Source organism: Halyomorpha halys, unplaced genomic scaffold (genome assembly GCF_000696795.3).
Source record: "Halyomorpha halys isolate HHAL.00 unplaced genomic scaffold, Hhal_1.1 Scaffold11415.1, whole genome shotgun sequence".
Classification (NCBI taxonomy): Eukaryota; Metazoa; Arthropoda; class Insecta; order Hemiptera; family Pentatomidae; genus Halyomorpha; species Halyomorpha halys.
In genome coordinates, this window is record NW_027109152.1 from 1 (window position 1) to 17,809 (window position 17,809).

A 17,809-nucleotide genomic window follows, 5' to 3' on the forward strand; every position below is an offset into this window, starting at 1 on the left:
TTCCAATTGTTTTAATGGGAAGAACTATGATAGACCAATTCTAAAACAGCCTTGTACATGTGATATAGAAGACTTTGAGTGGTAATTATCTAGATATGTATTTATACAATTAATATTTATCTTAGTAACATTTTTTCCTATTATGCATATTTAAAAGCTTAAATATACTATCAGTGAACAAACTTAGTTTTTTAAATTAAAATATGAGCAAACTCTTTTAAAATGAAAAAGATAAACATTATTTTTTTAAGTTAAAGTGCTAAAAAAATATTTTCATTTGTATTTATGTGATTCTGGATATCTGTTTAGTGATTTTGGATTTCTACGTGATGTAAATTCTGCTGGTTGTATTCGAAACAAATCCACTATATATGATCCTTACAAAGTCCCTGATTCGTGCAGACCTGGATCTTTTTATAATAGAACTAAAGGTTACAGGAAGATTGATGGGGATGCTTGTGTTAATGGATTAGACTGGCAGTACCTTCCTGAAAAGATTCCTTGTCCATTCAAGTAAGTAAAACTGAATATTTACATTGTGACTAATAATAATTGTGATTAATTCCACAAGTTCTCTAATATATTTTCTTTATTTTCCGGGCTTATTCCCAGGGTGAGTTGTCCCTTGTTAGCTAACGACAGGTACCACCCATCCAGTAGGGTTATTTAGCCATTAGATAATGTACACTTTATTGCTTGCCACTGTCGGGGTTAGTCTAGTCTTAGGCGGTTCTCCAGCCTATTATCCACTATACAGAAGGCCCTCGACAAGGCGTATTCAATAATAAGTAAGGAAGAAAGAAACAGCCGTACCAGGGGATGAGCCCTGGACACTGACGTAGGTAGAGGAGGTCTAGGTAAGAGAGAGTCTGAGGTAGAGTAACAGTTCTAGTTGCTGAGATGAAGTGGATGGACTAGAGCTGTCAAGATAGGAGCCAGTTTTCTAGTTGCCGAGATGAAGCGGACGGACTAGTAAGTTGATAAGACTAGGTGCAGTTCTAGTTGCTGAGATGAAGTGGACGGACTAGAGCTCTGGAGAGACTGGATCAACTACACCGGTTGCCGAAATAAAGCGGACGGACCAGTGTAGCTACTATGGATCAGGTTACAATCTTAGTTCCCGAGATGAAGTGGACGGACAAAGTTTGCTGGAGTGAAGGAGAGCAGATCATATAGAAGCAGAGCACCCATCATCATGGGTGCGCGTACTAAAAAGCAACTCTTTTAAGAATACGATTGGCAATAAACCTTTATATCTCAAGTCGAGTGTACGCCATGAGAGCTATGATTAGACCTGGGTTAGGCTTGATTAGCTGATCAGCCCAGTGACAATTGAAGGGCTCATGTGATCAGTTATTATTGAGAGTTCACACTTCCACTCTACTTGAGATAGTTCGGTAGACTCTTTTTGCTCAATCTTTTTTATTGTATATTACATATAAACATATATACATTTGTACAAGATACAATATTTTTATAATGATAAGATTATATACATTTGGCTTAGCTGCTGAGACGCTTGTAGTGCTGAGCCCTGGCGGGTTGCAGAGGCACTCCGTGCTCGCTTCCTGCTACAGGACTCCCCCCCTTAATGAGGGAGTCATAGAAACTTAGATAAGGAATGTTTTACCGCCTATACCGGTGTCTCAGAGAAGTGGACTGCTGGCTTGACGGATTGGCCTGATCTCGTCCGATAGTGTTCCTCTTCTCTCTTCTCTGTGGACTGGGGTGATTTTTTTAAAATCGACTGTGGTCTGACGTCTGTATTGTCCTCGCTGGACATATATGCTGGCTTTAGGCGGTCCACTGAAATATTTGCTGTTCGCTCTGGGAGCTGAATTAAATAATATTTCTCCTTTCTTTCCTGTACCTTGTGTGGTCCTGAGTATGGTGATGTTAGTGGTCTCCTGATATGATCTTTTCTCACGAAAACGTGCGTACTCTTCTGTAATTCCTCATAGACGAAGATCTTCCTGGGCAACTCCCGTGACTGGGCTGGGCTACACACTATTATTATTTATTTCTCACCCTGCCCTGCCTGTTATGCAGTACAGGTTTTGTGGATGTCAGGTGGATTTCATCTGAAGCCCATGGTCGTAATACATTTTTAAGAGTTCCATAAATTGGGCCTATTTCTCAATAATTTATTGTCAGAGATGCCAATCACCGCAACAAATACAGTCTATTCATTATTAACATAGTGATAAATACACGAGCATACAACATTTTTTAAATTGAAAAATAATTAACTAACAAGGAATGAATTGTTATGTTTCAGTGAAACTTCTAATTTCTTAATTCTGGCATTGAAGAAGCAGATATTGAGATTTAATCTTGCTGATTCTAAACCCATTCCAGAAGAACTCCCTGTACAGGATTTAGAAAATGTGATAGCAATTGATTTTGACATGAAAAATAATTGTCTTTTCTATGGTGACTTACAGAAAGATGTGATTGTGGTAAGCTACCTTTTGATTAGTTCCAGTGGTGAATATTTTTATTTATTTTTTTTATCTGCATATGGATTGTGTTTCTGTCTTACAAATTTTTCTTTAAAAATGAAAAATAAAATATTCATAATTTATTAATCTTTATTGATATAAAATAGTTGTGTAGATACAATTTATAGATTATTGTCTGACAGTGTGCCTAATAATATTGAATCTGTCTGCAATGGTAAACCTAAAATTGATTGTTTTTAGTTGTTAAAAATACCAGTTTTTACTATTTATATTTATTGCATACCTTGAAAATGAGACAAAGAAAACTATAAAAAGAGAGATATAATGCTTTGCTATTAAAAACATTTAATTGATATAAAAACAGGCAACTTTAAACATTTTAGGAACATGTCACCTAAGGATTTTCAATTTATGTTGAATAGTGTTAGGGCTATGATTGAGAGACAAGATGTATTTAGAAAAGCCATATATGCTGAATAATGCCTTGCCACTGGCTGATTTTGGTAGCACCCCTAAAGGGTAAAACACTAAATAATGATAAAAAGTAAATGAAACAGGTAAATAATATGTCTGTTTAAAGGAGGAAATTGATAGAAAGGAGAGGGGAGTAGTTGGCTCATATTGTTAGGCCTTGCCTGACTGCAATGCCCATACACACTGAGCACACACTCACTTTGATGTAACAACTACCATCGGATCAGGCTTAGGCATGCATATCATTTTAGCTCGGCCCTACACTCATCACATTTTCAAAATTGCATAAGTGAATATGCGGTCTCAGACTGGAAACACATCATGTTTGTGCATGGCTTGGAAAAATACCACAAATTTCCTACTACTATTTCTTTATAATTACTTACCTACTAGATTAGACATTAACAAAAGTGACAATGTTTGATGATCTCAACTCTTGTCACGGTCTTACAGCTTGGTTTATATTGAGTACTGCACATATGTAAACCAGTTCATTATCACATTTAACTATGTTGAAGTATTCCAATCCTAAAATTGGTGCTATTTTTTTTTCAAACAAATCTAGATCGTCAATATAATTTTTGTTGTTCCATTGTAGTAAAGATAAATTTTGTTTGAGGGGTTGATTAGAGATTAATATATAAATGAACTACTACTATGCTTTCTCTTTTTTTCTGAACTGTTCATTAAGGGTCTTGGGGCTCTGTACGTAACAAGAGTACAGATTGTTTATTGTGTACAGGTTGTTGTTTGTTGTTATGTAACAACTGTTTTCAGATCAGTGATCATGGAAGGATGTGATATTTGATCAAGATCATTCACAACCTCTAAGTTTTCCCCTAATTTGGCACTTACTTCATAGAAACTGTGTGTGCCCCTGAGGGTCTCCTGATCTCAGTGTAGACCCATGACAGATATAACAGTATTAATAATTCCTCTCCTTAATTGTGAGAATTGTTAGGCTGCGCTGGGCAGAGCATGTGGTAAGGATGAGAACTGATGAAATCCCAAATAAACTTCTCAATGAGCATCTACATGGAACACAGCCGAGGAGCTGCCCAAAGCTTTGATGGTTGGATTGTGCTAAAGAGGATTCAAGGACCCTGCTTGGAGTAAGGAATTGGAGAGCAGATGCACTTAATAGACTAAACTGGTGGAAGCTGCTTGAGGAGGCCAGGACCCATTAATGGGTTGTCGCGCTGATTGATGATAATGAATAATTCCTCTCCACTACCAGACTGGAACCCAAGCCTAGAAGATAGGAGCATATAGCCGTACTAAGCTGCCCCACGTCTCCAACAAATCATTGAAAATTTATAATAATTATTTAATTAGGTAATTGGGCATCAGTTACTGAAGGGTTTTATTGTATGCGGTTTGTACTTTTTTATTTTGTAACATTTAAATTTATGAATTGTACACAACCCACCCAACTATTTTTTTTTTTAATTTTGTTATTTTAACTCTATATTTTTTCTTAACAGAGGCAATGTTTATCTGGAAAGAATCCTCCTGAGATCCTCATAAAAAGTGGTCTCATCTCAGTAGTAGGAATAGCTTATGATTGGATATCCCATTTGTTATACTTTGTTGATAGTGGCTTAGTCAAAATTGAAGCAGTTAGGACTGATATAGAATTAGCAAATAGAATGAGAAAAACAGTCTTAAACAATACCGTTCTAGATAAACCCAGAGGAATCACCTTACATCCAATGGCTGGGTAAGTTTTTCTAATTAAAAAAATTGTTTTGTCTCAAAATCCTTTACAGAGTCTTGATTTTTGTGTCTCCTTCTACAAACATATAATATCATGAGAGTATTTTTATGTAATATTTGATTAAAATATCTTGATTATACTCCAAATTCAAATTTATAATGATGTATTTATAATTGATCGTGGATTCAATGTGAGAAGATGCTCGAGGAGTATAGTCATTAGAAACACTTATTACTAAAATATTCTTATTTGTGTTGATTTCTACTGACTCTACTCCTTGACCATCTTCTTCACACATTGAATCTACAATCAACTATAAATATATCATTATTGTCATAAGATTTATACTCAATTATTGAACTCTTTTATGTAGTTCAAAATTGCCATATTTAAGATTTGATTAAATTATGATGTTAATGACTAAGATTGGTCTATGAATGTTTGCTCAACATTCAAATAATACTCTCAAGTGGGTATTTCAAAATTTAAAAAAAGAAATTGGAGCCTGGTAGTACATTTCCATTTTTGTCTCAGAAAACCGTGTAAGTGGTGCTAATAAATGTTACTGTGTCCAGTGCTCCTCTAAAGAAGAATTAAGAGAGTGATGTACAGGGGATGAAGTTTTGTATTATCTTTTGACCCTGCAAAAAGTTGCCAACCAGACATCAAGGAGAGAAGATGGCAGCAAGTCAAAACCATGTTCAGTATTTTTATTCATGGTAACGAGTGGTAACCTATATTTTAGGTAGCAATACAAAGAGAATTTTCTTCAGGATAATGCACCATTGTGCTGCAAAACTAGTCAAGGAAATAATTGAGGCTTTTCTTTTGGATATATTTATGTATGAGGCTTATGCACCAGACTTCACACCAGGTGATTAATACTTATTTGTATTGATGGAACTAGCAGTGCTGAGGAGTGTTTCACATCGTATGAAAATAGCTTGATGACTTGTCTGCTTCAAAATAAAAACAACTATTTTGGTGTAGCATCCACCTATTGTCAGAGAGATGGAGCAAAATGTATAGCTAGAGAAAGGCAATACTTTCGATAGAGTATTGTTATTCAGATTTATACAATAAAAGTGTTATCTATTCAAAAATTCTGATTTCCTATTTACATAGCCAATAGATGGTTTAATGTTTGTTAAACCAAGGAGGTGAAGGTACAGGTTGCTGTCTGCTTGGTTTTTCTAAACTTTAAAAAACAGTGTTAACTATTTATTAAAACCTTACATTTTGACCAACATTTTAGGTCTTGATGTATTAAGTTTTTATAGAATGTTTACTCATGTTATGTAAATTTTTACTAATCTTTTAACTTTGTTCGAGTCTTTTTCTAGTCTTTTAAGTGTTTTCTACTGTGAATAAATTATGAATTGAGTATCTTCTCTTACATTTAAAACTTTTTTTTGTGTGTGTTAAGAGATTTTAATTTTAAATTAACTTTTATATATATTTTTTTTTTTAGTTGTCATATTTAATTGATATAACTGCTATTTGTAGGTACTTGTTCTGGACTGATTGGTCACCTGAAAAACCATTAGTCGGGAGGGCCAACCTCGATGGCTCTCATGTGAAACAACTTTTTACTGCACCTCAGGTCTTTTGGCCAAATGGTATTGCAGTTGACCACATTGCAGAACAAATCTATTGGGTGGATGCCAAGCTGGATTACATTGCTGCTGCTGATCTACATGGCCGTAATTTTAGAAAAATAGTTGAGAAAGTGGTAATTAATATGTTAATCAATTTTCCTTTTTGTGCTTAAAGTTCATAAAGATAAATCACTTAGTATAGTCATTTAATGTTCAAAAAATAATCCTCATTCTAACAGGAGAAAAATATTTTTAAATTGCAAATTTAAAAATCTCTCTACAGCACATACTCCCTGTAGACATGTGTCTCCTTGTTTACAAAGTTCAATTAACGCAAGAACTGAAGCCTAGTGACCATGCACAGTGAAAAGAGTTCGTTGATAACTCAGTTCTTTCTACCTAAATTGGATGATATTGACGTGGATGACATGTGGTTTCAACAAGATGGTGCCACATGTCATACACCCCATGAAACAATGCAATTACTACATGAGACATTTCCTGACATCCTCTTCAGTAAAAGTCCAGTTATAACAATTCTCATCCTGTCAAACTAAACCAGAAAAGGACAAATAGATGAAAGTTTTATTTTTTTCAAGTTTGGTATAAACATTTTTTGGGTCACTGAATACAAATCTGAGGTTTTCTTTTTGGTTAGGTTAAGAAACTATTATTACTATATTTCTGTGTTTTAACGGTTTTTATAATAATGATCAAAAAGTTATGACCATTGTCATAGCAATCATGGAAACATGAAAATTTTTATTTTCTCCTTTATTGCATATAAAATTATTTTATATTTATTCATTGTTTATTATTGCAGAAAATAAAACATGGTAAATTATTTAATATAGACAAAATTAGAAATACTTAAGAGGAAGCTTTATTGGAAAATCCTCATTTAAGTCCAGTTGGACTATTTCAAAGAGGATAAGATCTAGCTGATATTAAAGACCACTTTTGAAATATCATTGGCCAGCAGAAAATTCATGTTTCAATAGGGTCAATTTGTACCTGTTAAATGTGAGGAAGGAATAGTGATTACTATCTATCAAAAAATGAGCAGCAGAAAAAATATTGTATATTTGTACAAAGTTACAAATAAAAAAAGTTAAATCATTAACAATCACAAATATTTTTAAAAAAATTTAAACCATAACAAATTTTAAAATGGCTTAGCAAAACTATTAATATTAGCTATTTTTTATTTTCAATTGTTTCACTTGAATTATTTTTTTTTGTTTTTTACAGAAGCAATTGTCTCATCCATTCTCCGTGGCAGTTTTCAAGGACCTGATGTACTGGAATGATTGGGAACAGAAAAGAATATTTGTCGCAGATAAAGATCATGGTGAAGGAATTCAAATTGTTTCAGATGAACTTGATGGTCTAATGGATCTTAAAGTTAGTAAATTTGAGATTGTTTTAATAATTTTATACTTATTTTACTTTAATTGTAACTATCTATTAAGAATCCTTTGTTTAGGCTGTGTGCATGTTAATATATATAGTCCTATGAAAGTCTTTGAGAAAAGTTGGTTTTAAAAAAATTTAAATAAGCAGAAGAAAAAAAAATCAAGATTATTATAAAACTAATGTCCCAAAAATTAATATCTAGATATTTTTATTCCTGATAATTAAAATCATATATTGGCACTCAGTAATCTACCTTTAATATTGAAAATTAAAGAGACTATGTTATTTGGAAAGTTTTTTTCCCATTCTTCTTTTAGTTTTCTCCACAGGTCTTCTCGAGCTCTAACAGAAGACTGGAAAAAAACAGGTCTCCTATTAAACATTGGCAATAGTATACTCTGGTGACCACCAGATTAACTACACAAAAATCATTACTAGCATCCACAGATGAATTAATATGGAAGTATAACTATACTAACGACTGACTAGCTAAGGAGCCATTTGACCCTATTCTCTTCAAGATCTGTTTTTGAAAACTGCAGTCATCTTACAGGAGATGACTATTTTTCATGTAAAAAGAGTGACATGGAATTCCAGTATTGAGAGATGGTAATGATAGAATAAAAGTATCCAAGGTCCCATTAGGTACATGTCTACACCGATGAGTCTGTGGACAGAGTCCTAGGAGTGACTGGCTCTCGGTATTCAGAGTGTTTTGAAGGGAAAGCAGATCTATCAGCTGGGAAAACTAACTTTGACGCTTAAATAAAAGCAATTGATCTGGCAGCGGGACATGTCTCAGCCCTAAATGATCTGATGCAAAAAGTTATATTCTTTGTTGACTCGCAAGCTGTGATCTCTGTTATCTGTAGCCCTGAAACAGCAACTTGCAACAATATAGCAAGCTCCAAAAACACTAATAGTAACCTTATTCGTAAGAGATACTTGGTTGAGTTACAGTGGGTACTAAGCCATTGCAGAATTGCAGGGAATGAAGAATCTGATTGACTTGTAAAAGAAGCATGCATGCTTCCCTCTGAGTCAGAGTCCATACCATCCTCCCCAATTAAAGGCTGATCTAGAAATAAAAATCTGGGAATGTATAAAATCATTAAGAAAAAGCCAGTCTGAAGGAAAAGAAATAGAAAGGAAAAAGTACTGCCAATGAATTCAATAAGAAAAGATTTTGTTGCTAATTTTAGACTACTTAGGTGACATGATTACCTTCAAGCCCATCTGCACAGAATTGGAATTAACCCATCCCAAAGTACCCACTTTGTACTGAAGACATGCCTGTGGACATAGACATCTTGCATTGCCTTGGTATTAGTAAATACACAGTTTGTTTTGTAACACAGTTAACTAAATACAGTATTTGTTTTGCATTAATTGTGATTCGTTAAAACTTTTTCAATTGAAGTTCTAGTTTTACCTTAATTTGACAATGTTTTGTTGCTAAGTTTAATTATATTGTATTTTGTTTTTAATTATCAAACCAATTATGTTTCAGATTTATGCTCACAGTGTCCAAGAAGGAACCAACGTATGCACAAACAGTTCTTCTGTTTGTTCTCATTTATGTTTTGCACAACCTGATAATAAACCTGCTGTGTGCACTGGTCCTGACAACATGACTATTATTGCTGGAGAATGCATGTGCCTTGATGGTTCCAGGCCTTTTGCTAATTATACCTGCCCTAAAAGTAGTGAGTTTTTATTTAATTGAAATAAGAGTTCTCTTAAAATCAATAATTTTGATAGCAACTATTGTCTTTTAACAAATATTGGATCTGACGTTGTCTTATTAGGAAAATATTTTTCCACTTGTAATATCGCATAAGAAAAATTAATTTAACTGTTCACATATTAAAGTTAAGTTCATATATTAAAAATCGAAATTAGTTAATGTAATATTAAACTTGGATATGGGTTGTATCCTATCTTCTTCATATGTGTTCAGAATCATGCACTATCGCCTTATCTCTTTTCTTACACATGCCTCTTAAATGATTGAATATTCATGGTATTACCTGCCAAAAAATATTTTTGTCCTAATTCTTACCATCCTCACTTTCTTTTCAAAGAGCAAAATAAATGCTAGAACACAATATGGATTCAAAATTCAATTTTTCTTTATCAATTCACAGTATTAAAACAAAATTCTTTTGATGGAGTAGCCAACAATGTAATATATTTTGTTTATTTAATCATTCAAGGAATTATATTGTTTAACTAAGTCTGTGTATAATTGGAAATAATATAGACTAACATAATGTGAACAATTTTCTTTCTTTGTTTTTTTTTAATAATTATGATTTATCAAATATTTCTTATTTTCTGTATATTTATTTATTTTTAGACAAAAATTGTTCAGCTGATCAGTTCACCTCTGCAAACAATTATAGCTGTATTCCTCTGTCATGGAAATGTAATGGAATTAATGAATGTGGTAACTATTCTGATGAGGTAATTTTATTTTAGATTTTTTATTAACATGATTATTTTTTAATAAATTAATTTTACCATATTTTAAAGATACTATAATAATAAGAATTACTGTCTGCATGGTGTACAGTAAATATTTAATCACCAAAGGAATTCCAAGCAAGAAGGAATGGTGTGTTGTAGATGAATGCTAGCACACACTCCTGTTGTGGAATCACTTGTTTAGCATCTAATTGCTTAGCTATATCTTCTATTTTTACATAGCAATATCACTGATTTTGAATTATACTCAACAACTCGGTTAAATATGAGTCCTATTTCCTTTATTTGATTTATCTTTTGATAAAATCTAGTTATATTTAGAGAATTATTTTGTGTTTTTAAAAATAACATATATTTTAAGTTATAATATTCTAATTGGGTTTTTTGTTATGTTAAAGCCACCTCAAATCGACTATGTCTTTTGTTGGAAGGCTTTAAAAATTAACAAAAAACAAACTGGCTCAGATTAAACATTTATTTGGTTCAATTTAAACATGGTAAAAAACAAAACTAAAAACTAACATAAATAAAACATACAAGACAAACAAAAATAAAAAGGCCTTTCAAATAAAAATAAAATTAGATAAATAAATTAAGAAAACAAAAGAAACAAATTTACAAACAATATAAATATGTTAAATAAATACTGCTAGACTAAAAGGTTGGTCCACTCTGATAGGTCAGGAGAAGAGTGCTGCCGAGATGTGTAGCTCTTGTTGCTAAATAAATCTCTGCAATGGTCCAGAGTTGGTGTAGTGGCTCATTGATGGTCCGAATATCCAACAGTCCTATTGTATTAGGCGAGCCGACAAAATGAATGCAGACAGGGCTGCTAATGACGCTACCAGGGCCAATAATTAGTCGGAACTGCAATTAATAAAGTGGAAACACAGAAAAGGTCTGGTTTCGAACTGTAGTGACGACTAAAACACTCAACAAATGTCCAAACTATAAACGCAGACAGGGGTGCTTAGACGCTATCAGGGCCACTAATTAGTCGGAACTGCCCAAAAAACTAAGATGGTCGGTCCGTTGCTAGGTGACGCTTCTTAGTAACTATGATCTCGAACCCCTAGCAACTGTCTCTATTACTCATTATTACAAACAAATATAATTACACATTTTTCTTTTCAAATAACTAAATCTAAATAAAACAGTACAAATAAAAATAAATGTAACTAAATTAAATACTAATAAAACTATATAACTAAAAGTATAAAACTAAATACTAAAAATACTATTTACAACGTAATTATATTATGGTATTAACTTGTTATTATTTTATTTAATTATTATTTTTTTTTTTTGTGTATAGGCTGATTGTGAAGGTAATTGTGATAAGAAGCATATGCAGTGTAAAAGTGGACAATGTATTCCTCTCTATTGGGTATGCGATAAAGATAAGGATTGCCCTGATGGTGATGATGAGTGGAATTGCAGTAATAATTGTTTACTTTTCTTTATGTTAAATTTTTATTTTTGTTTAAGATAGTCCTAAAGAATAATTTATAGTAGATGTGTAATATTTTTCCTAGATTGCATGTTATGTTATTAAAAATTCAATCATACTGATCTCTGTCTACTATCAGATCTGCTATACTGGGGAGAGAGTTAGGCAGAAACGTGAAACTCCAAATTTTTAAGTTGGTGTACTTTTCTGTATCCTTTATTGCAGATATTGCTAGATATTATCAAACAGGGAAGTAGAGCAGCAGCTGCAGAAATGAGGTTTCTCAGAAGTAGAGAAAACAATAAGGGATTCCTTCTGTAATGAAAGAATCAGGGAAGAACTTCTCTTGATGAACAAGATCTTTGTACCTCTTAAATTAACCATGTAAGGCCCACCACGCTGATCTGGTATTAAATAAATAAATAAAAACAGATCTTTGATACTTGCAAACTGAAATGATTTGGCTATGTTGTCCAGATGAAGGATTATCGTGATCCACTAAAAACTATGGACTATGTCCCTGATGAAACAAGACCTTAAACCAAGGATGTCTTAGCTGGATTATCTCAACTGTTTGTGCAAGAAGAGACACAAAAATCTTTACCAAGTCAGAAACAAGGCAAGAAACCATGAACAGGGGTAGTCCTGGTTGGATGCTCCCCTGTGCTAATAAAGAACTACACAGTGACACAACAGAAGAAGAAGCATATTGAATTCTTAAAGCTACCAGCAAACACATCCTTATCAGTGGTCGTGTGCATCTAATTAACTGATTAATATTTGACATTTTTGAGAGAAAACAAAAGGACCAATCACTTTAAAGAAAAAAGTGTCTTTATTTTTATGGCTTTATACAAAGTTTTTTTTACAAAGGCAAAAGTATATTTTAAACTATTTAAAAACTTAAATACTTAAACTAGTAAAAGGATATTTCTATCTTAAGGTTTTCACTGAAACCTAATGTTCATTAGACAACATATACCAGGTTTGTAATTATGAAAATGGACTATGCATTATGATACATGAAAGTCAAGCCCTAATTACATAATGGAAAATAAAAAAATTAAATATTTTTAGTTGCCTGACTAAAGAAATACAATTGTTATGATGAAGAATCCAATCTTATCTACTTTTAAATCATTAGGATTTAGTTATTAAATTTATCTATTTTACTAATAATATGATAATATATAAATTTTCATTATTGGAATTCCTTGGAAGCCACAACCTTTAGACATTAATTGTTAATTCAAATTGTATATAATTTTTAGCTAAAAAAGCTTGTACTAAAGATCAGTTCGAATGTAAGAATGGCCAATGTATTAGTGAAAGATGGCATTGTGATGGAGAAAATGATTGTAACGACCATTCTGATGAAGAAGGTTGTCCTGTGACTCCAGCCACCAGAAATTGTACAGGTTTGTATTTGTTATCCAATTTTAGAATCACATTGCTAGTTTAATTGAATTTTTAAAAAAATAATTCCAGGTTCATGTTATTAAATTTTTAAAAAAATGTAGCTTCCAAGAAATCTAATCTATTCAGATAAACTCCAATAGCAATGAATGCTTTAGGTCAAAAGCTTTTTTCAACCCTTAGAATAGAAATTTTTATCCTTAGCATGTTTTAACTCCAAAACATTTATATCTTTAGCTCTCAGGTTTTTTAAGAACTATAGGGTGGATGTTATTTATACGTACAACCCAGGGTCGTACCTCAAAAATTCATTGCTCTGGATTCGACCAAGTATTTATGAAAATTATTTATTTTTACTTTGGCTCCTATTGTCTCCTAACAAAGTTATATTTTCTTACAAATAGGTTGTATTCTTCATTATAGATTCTTAAAATTGTGATAAAGGTTGATAAATATATGATGAAATTCTGTTAAAGTAAAGAAATTTGAATTGTTACTAGGAAAAAATTGATTTTCTCGGAAAACAGTTTTAAAAAATTCTATCTTGACAACAAATTGAGAAAAGAAGGTGAGATTGTTGGGACTGAACAACATTTTTTATTACACGAGGGATGGGTAATTGAGGAAGGCCTCACTGAAATCACTGAAATTTCCTTTTGAAGCACCTATATATTATATTGATTATGTTAAAGCATTTTTTTTTTTCAAAAGATTGAATTTTTTTCTTTCAGACTTAGAATTTCGATGTCCAGATGTAGCACAAACATGTATTCCTAAAACATGGGTTTGTGATGGGGACCCTGATTGCCCTTTGAATAGAGATGAAGAGAACTGCCCTAATAAAAAATGTGATGATGAAAATCAGTTTCAGGTTGTTTTTTTAATTGATATATCTTATAAAATGCTCTAAAATTAAGCGGAGAGATTTAGTTTGTATTTTTTCATTAGTTTTAATGTAACAGATTTACAAAGAAATGGTTTCTAAGGTGTAGAATTATGGAATTATACTAAGAAAATATTAATCAGGATATTATTGTGCTTAAACATAACTAAAATGAACTTAACTTGAATCCTGTTATTTTAGTTTCTTGATTTAACAATAATTTTTACAGGCTTGCTGTCATACTTTCTTCTTATTCCCTTACTAACAAACATATTTAATTTTGGCAATCACTATATACTACCTGGCTATTCACCAGAGATGTTTGTCAGAAAATTTTATTGCTTCTCTGAAGTGTATTCTGTTAAAGTATTTATGAAAATTATAATCTAATATTTTAATCTATTAAGGTCATGCCTCATCCCTGGCGAGATGATATGCAGAGAAATCTCTTTTAGCTTCAATCACACTCTTTCTCAGCATCTTACGGATAAACTTAATCCTCATCATAATATAATTTAATCTTAATCATATTAAACTTTCTGCTATTATCTATAATATAAAGTTTCAACAATCAAGCTAAAAATCACCTGTTGAAACAATAATTATAGGGAAGAAGTTCGTAATAAGCTGTTTGTAAGAGAGAAAATCTAAGATTAATAAGGGACTAACATGGGGATTTATATTATAATGTACAAAAGCTAATAATTATTATATACTTATTATATAAGTTATTATATACTATGTTAGCAGGTTACATGTCTTTCATATGGTACTCATGAAACAGTTTATTAGTAACCATTGTGTCTTTTAATGCTTTACTGAATACATCTGAAATGGTTTGATTGGCTGTTACTGAAACTGATTGTTCATTTTTTTTAGTGTGCAATTACCAAGCGCTGTATCTATAAATCATGGGTCTGTGATAATGAAACGGATTGTGGACCAGGTGATAAAAGTGATGAAGAGCATTGTCCTCTTCCAACACCCATACCAACGACAGTCAAGCCTCCTCCAGACTTTGTAAGTGTCATTCATAAAGCATTTCAACATTCATCAATAAAAAAAATATTTTATATTTTAAAATTTAGAAACTAATAGCATGAAAATTTTTTCAAACTTATTTATCTAATGATTCCTCTGAAATAAGTTTTTTTTTTTTTAATCAATCATATCTTTTTTGATGACTGTGATAAATCTTTTTTTGAAATTCAAGTTATCTTTTCAGTTTCATAAGGTATATTGTCAACATTGTAGCCTCTTTAAGTCATTTAATATTTAAATTCTTTCAGGAAAAATGTAAAGACTTTATGTTCAAATGCACAAATGGTAAATGTATTCCTGATTGGTGGGTTTGTGATGGAGTATCAGATTGTGATGATAAAACAGATGAAATAGATTGTGCTGTTAAAAATTCAACATCCTATATAAAAACAGAAGCAAATAGTTATTTTCTTCATAGGAATAGAATCACACTTGGTAAAATTTAGGCGTTGTTGACCAAAACTGTTCAAGAAGTCAAATTTTATAAATTAATAAAGCAATTCCATCTCTTATTCAGTACAATCTAAATAACTGAAATTGTATTGCAAGCAATACCACTTATCATAACAAGAAACAAACTTGTTTTTGTAGGTTGATCTGTTTTAATTTTTTAATTACTTTGATATGGACAAGGTTTTCTTCTCTATTGAATCAAATATCACACATCTGCATAATAATTATCTAGAAATCATAAACCATGGGATTAGTCTAGATGATGGATGGAAGTGCAATTAATAAATCTTTTGATTATTTATCTGACAGGTTACCTGAACATTGTGTACACCTCTTTAACCAATGATTTGGTAAACAACATTTTATGATATGTATTACCACAACTGTAATAGTTACTTAATCAAAAAAATTAAAATATTCCACAATGCAGCATCAAAAAAGCAATAGAAAATAGAAACAAATCAGCAGCTGCATAAGTATGGTGTTTCCTAATAACCCTGCCTGCAAAGTCATCTTAATTTGGATTATATTACACAACTATAATGTCAATAAAGAAGGTAAATGGATAATATAAGAGTAAATAAAATTAAAATAATAAAAAGAACAATAAAATCAAAACTTTATTTGAAAGTCTACACAATAAATGAAGTTATTCAATTTATATTTACAAAAATATCAATGTTTTTGAAGTAAATCACAAGATTTCTTAAATACTATCAATAAATAAAACCCTGAATACATTTTCACAAAACACTGTTCTCATCACACAAAATAAATGGACATGAATAAATGTCGTTTGATAAAAAATCAAATGGTCCTCACATAATGGTGTTACTAGAAACATTCATAATGTACTCAAGAACAACTTTTAATACCTTCTACTGATATCTAATAGTGATCAAAAGAAGACACAACCATTAATTATCTATAAACATTTATCTCCTTTTGCAAGCAAAGAAGACGGAGGAACATATTAAGTAAATATTAAAACGAAGTAACAGCGGCCTTTTCAAAAGACAATACTTTCATACAATTTTATACAGTGTCAATAACAAAAATTTTAATAAAAATTAATACAATATTTAAAGCGCACAGTCTATTTAGTTACATTATTTATTCAACTTTGAGACTGATCAACATGGGATATTTGGCACTCTCCCACATCCATCTCAGATGGTTCACAAGAGGTTGAGGTTGAAGGATTAGAAGCTTCTGCACTTTCTTCAGTTTTAGTTGTTTCACTAACTGAATAACTAGATGTTGATGCAGCTTCATTAACTTCTGAAGAATCCACCTTACATTCCACGACAGAACTAAGTTGTTCCACTGGCTGTTTAACTTCCAATTCTGCATCACAAGAATTGCTAGTTTCGGAATCCAAAGAATTACTAGTATCACATTCAGTAGGACGGGATTCTTCAAACACCCCTGAAGCACTAGATTCAGAACCTTCTGTACTGTTATCTTGAGAATTACTAACAATTTCAACATGCTCAGAAGAATCATTACTCTCCGTGACAGTTGATGATTTGTTCTCATCCACTTGCAAACAATCAATAGCTTCTGTCTTACTAACTTCGACACTGGCTTCTTTGGATTCATCACTAACTTCATTACTGGAAACATTTGAATCTCCTGAGCTCTCTAATGAACATTCAGTATCCATAGATAAATCAGTAGCCTTGTTTTCACCTATTGGTACAGCACTTTCACTTTGTGGTTCTACCGACTCGGGTTGCTGCTCATTAATAGTCGAACAAATAACTGTTTCAGTGTCTTTTTCTTCAATTATAATTTCTTGACTCACTTCATCATTTCTGATAAGACCTAGTTCATTAGAACAAGCACTATCTCCAATATCTCCAGCATTCTCCTTAAAAGAAACGGAGGTTATATTATTTGAGGTGGCACCTGTCACTAAAGTTGTTTGAGATTCTTGATTAGCATCAAAATTATGAGAGGAAGAATCAGGATCTGCAATATCATTGCATGTGAATGACGATTCAATTCCAGAATCATTTGGTCCAGGAATTCCATTAAAAGAAGAGTCTTGTTGTGTATCCACTTCATTGTCAGCATATCTGCCGGGTTCTCGTGTACTGACAACCAAAATATTTTTTTCAATAGCTCTCATGAACTTATCTGCCCTATTATATTCCTTCCATGGGTTTGTTAAAAGCTCAGAAATCCTCTGAACAGTAAAAGGAGCACCATTAAATGAATCAAGTTTTTCTAACAGATTAGCTTTCATTCTTTCATAATTAAAGGGGTCAACATTTGGACAAGGTGGCAACTCTATAGACAAAGTACTTTCATAAAAATCAGTAATAACATTTAGTAATTTCTCTCGAAAAAGACACTTAATAATAGACCATTTGAAAACAGGGTCTCCTGTTTTCGCAACATAACCCA

At 32.0% G+C, this 17,809-nt stretch overlaps 2 protein-coding genes across 2 annotated transcripts; one reads left to right on the top strand and one right to left on the bottom strand.

Moving 5' to 3' along the window:
• Window positions 1–4: 4 nt before the first annotated feature.
• On the top strand, window positions 5–15,405 carry LOC106692296 (sortilin-related receptor; the record flags this gene model as incomplete). The annotated part of the gene is made up of 13 exons (XM_014438194.2): window positions 5–81; window positions 310–513; window positions 2,279–2,459; window positions 4,421–4,656; window positions 6,160–6,385; window positions 7,503–7,655; window positions 9,178–9,373; window positions 10,027–10,133; window positions 11,470–11,593; window positions 12,876–13,022; window positions 13,752–13,891; window positions 14,783–14,923; window positions 15,193–15,405. Coding segments are annotated over 13 exons (2,130 nt in total), but the record flags the coding sequence as incomplete, so codon positions are not given.
• A 587-nt stretch (window positions 15,406–15,992) lies between these two features.
• Window positions 15,993–17,804, bottom strand: LOC106692297 (serine/threonine-protein phosphatase 4 regulatory subunit 2-like; the record flags this gene model as incomplete). The annotated part of the gene is made up of 1 exon (XM_014438195.2): window positions 15,993–17,804. A coding segment is annotated over one exon (1,290 nt), but the record flags the coding sequence as incomplete, so codon positions are not given.
• Between the last annotated feature and the right edge of the window lie 5 nt (window positions 17,805–17,809).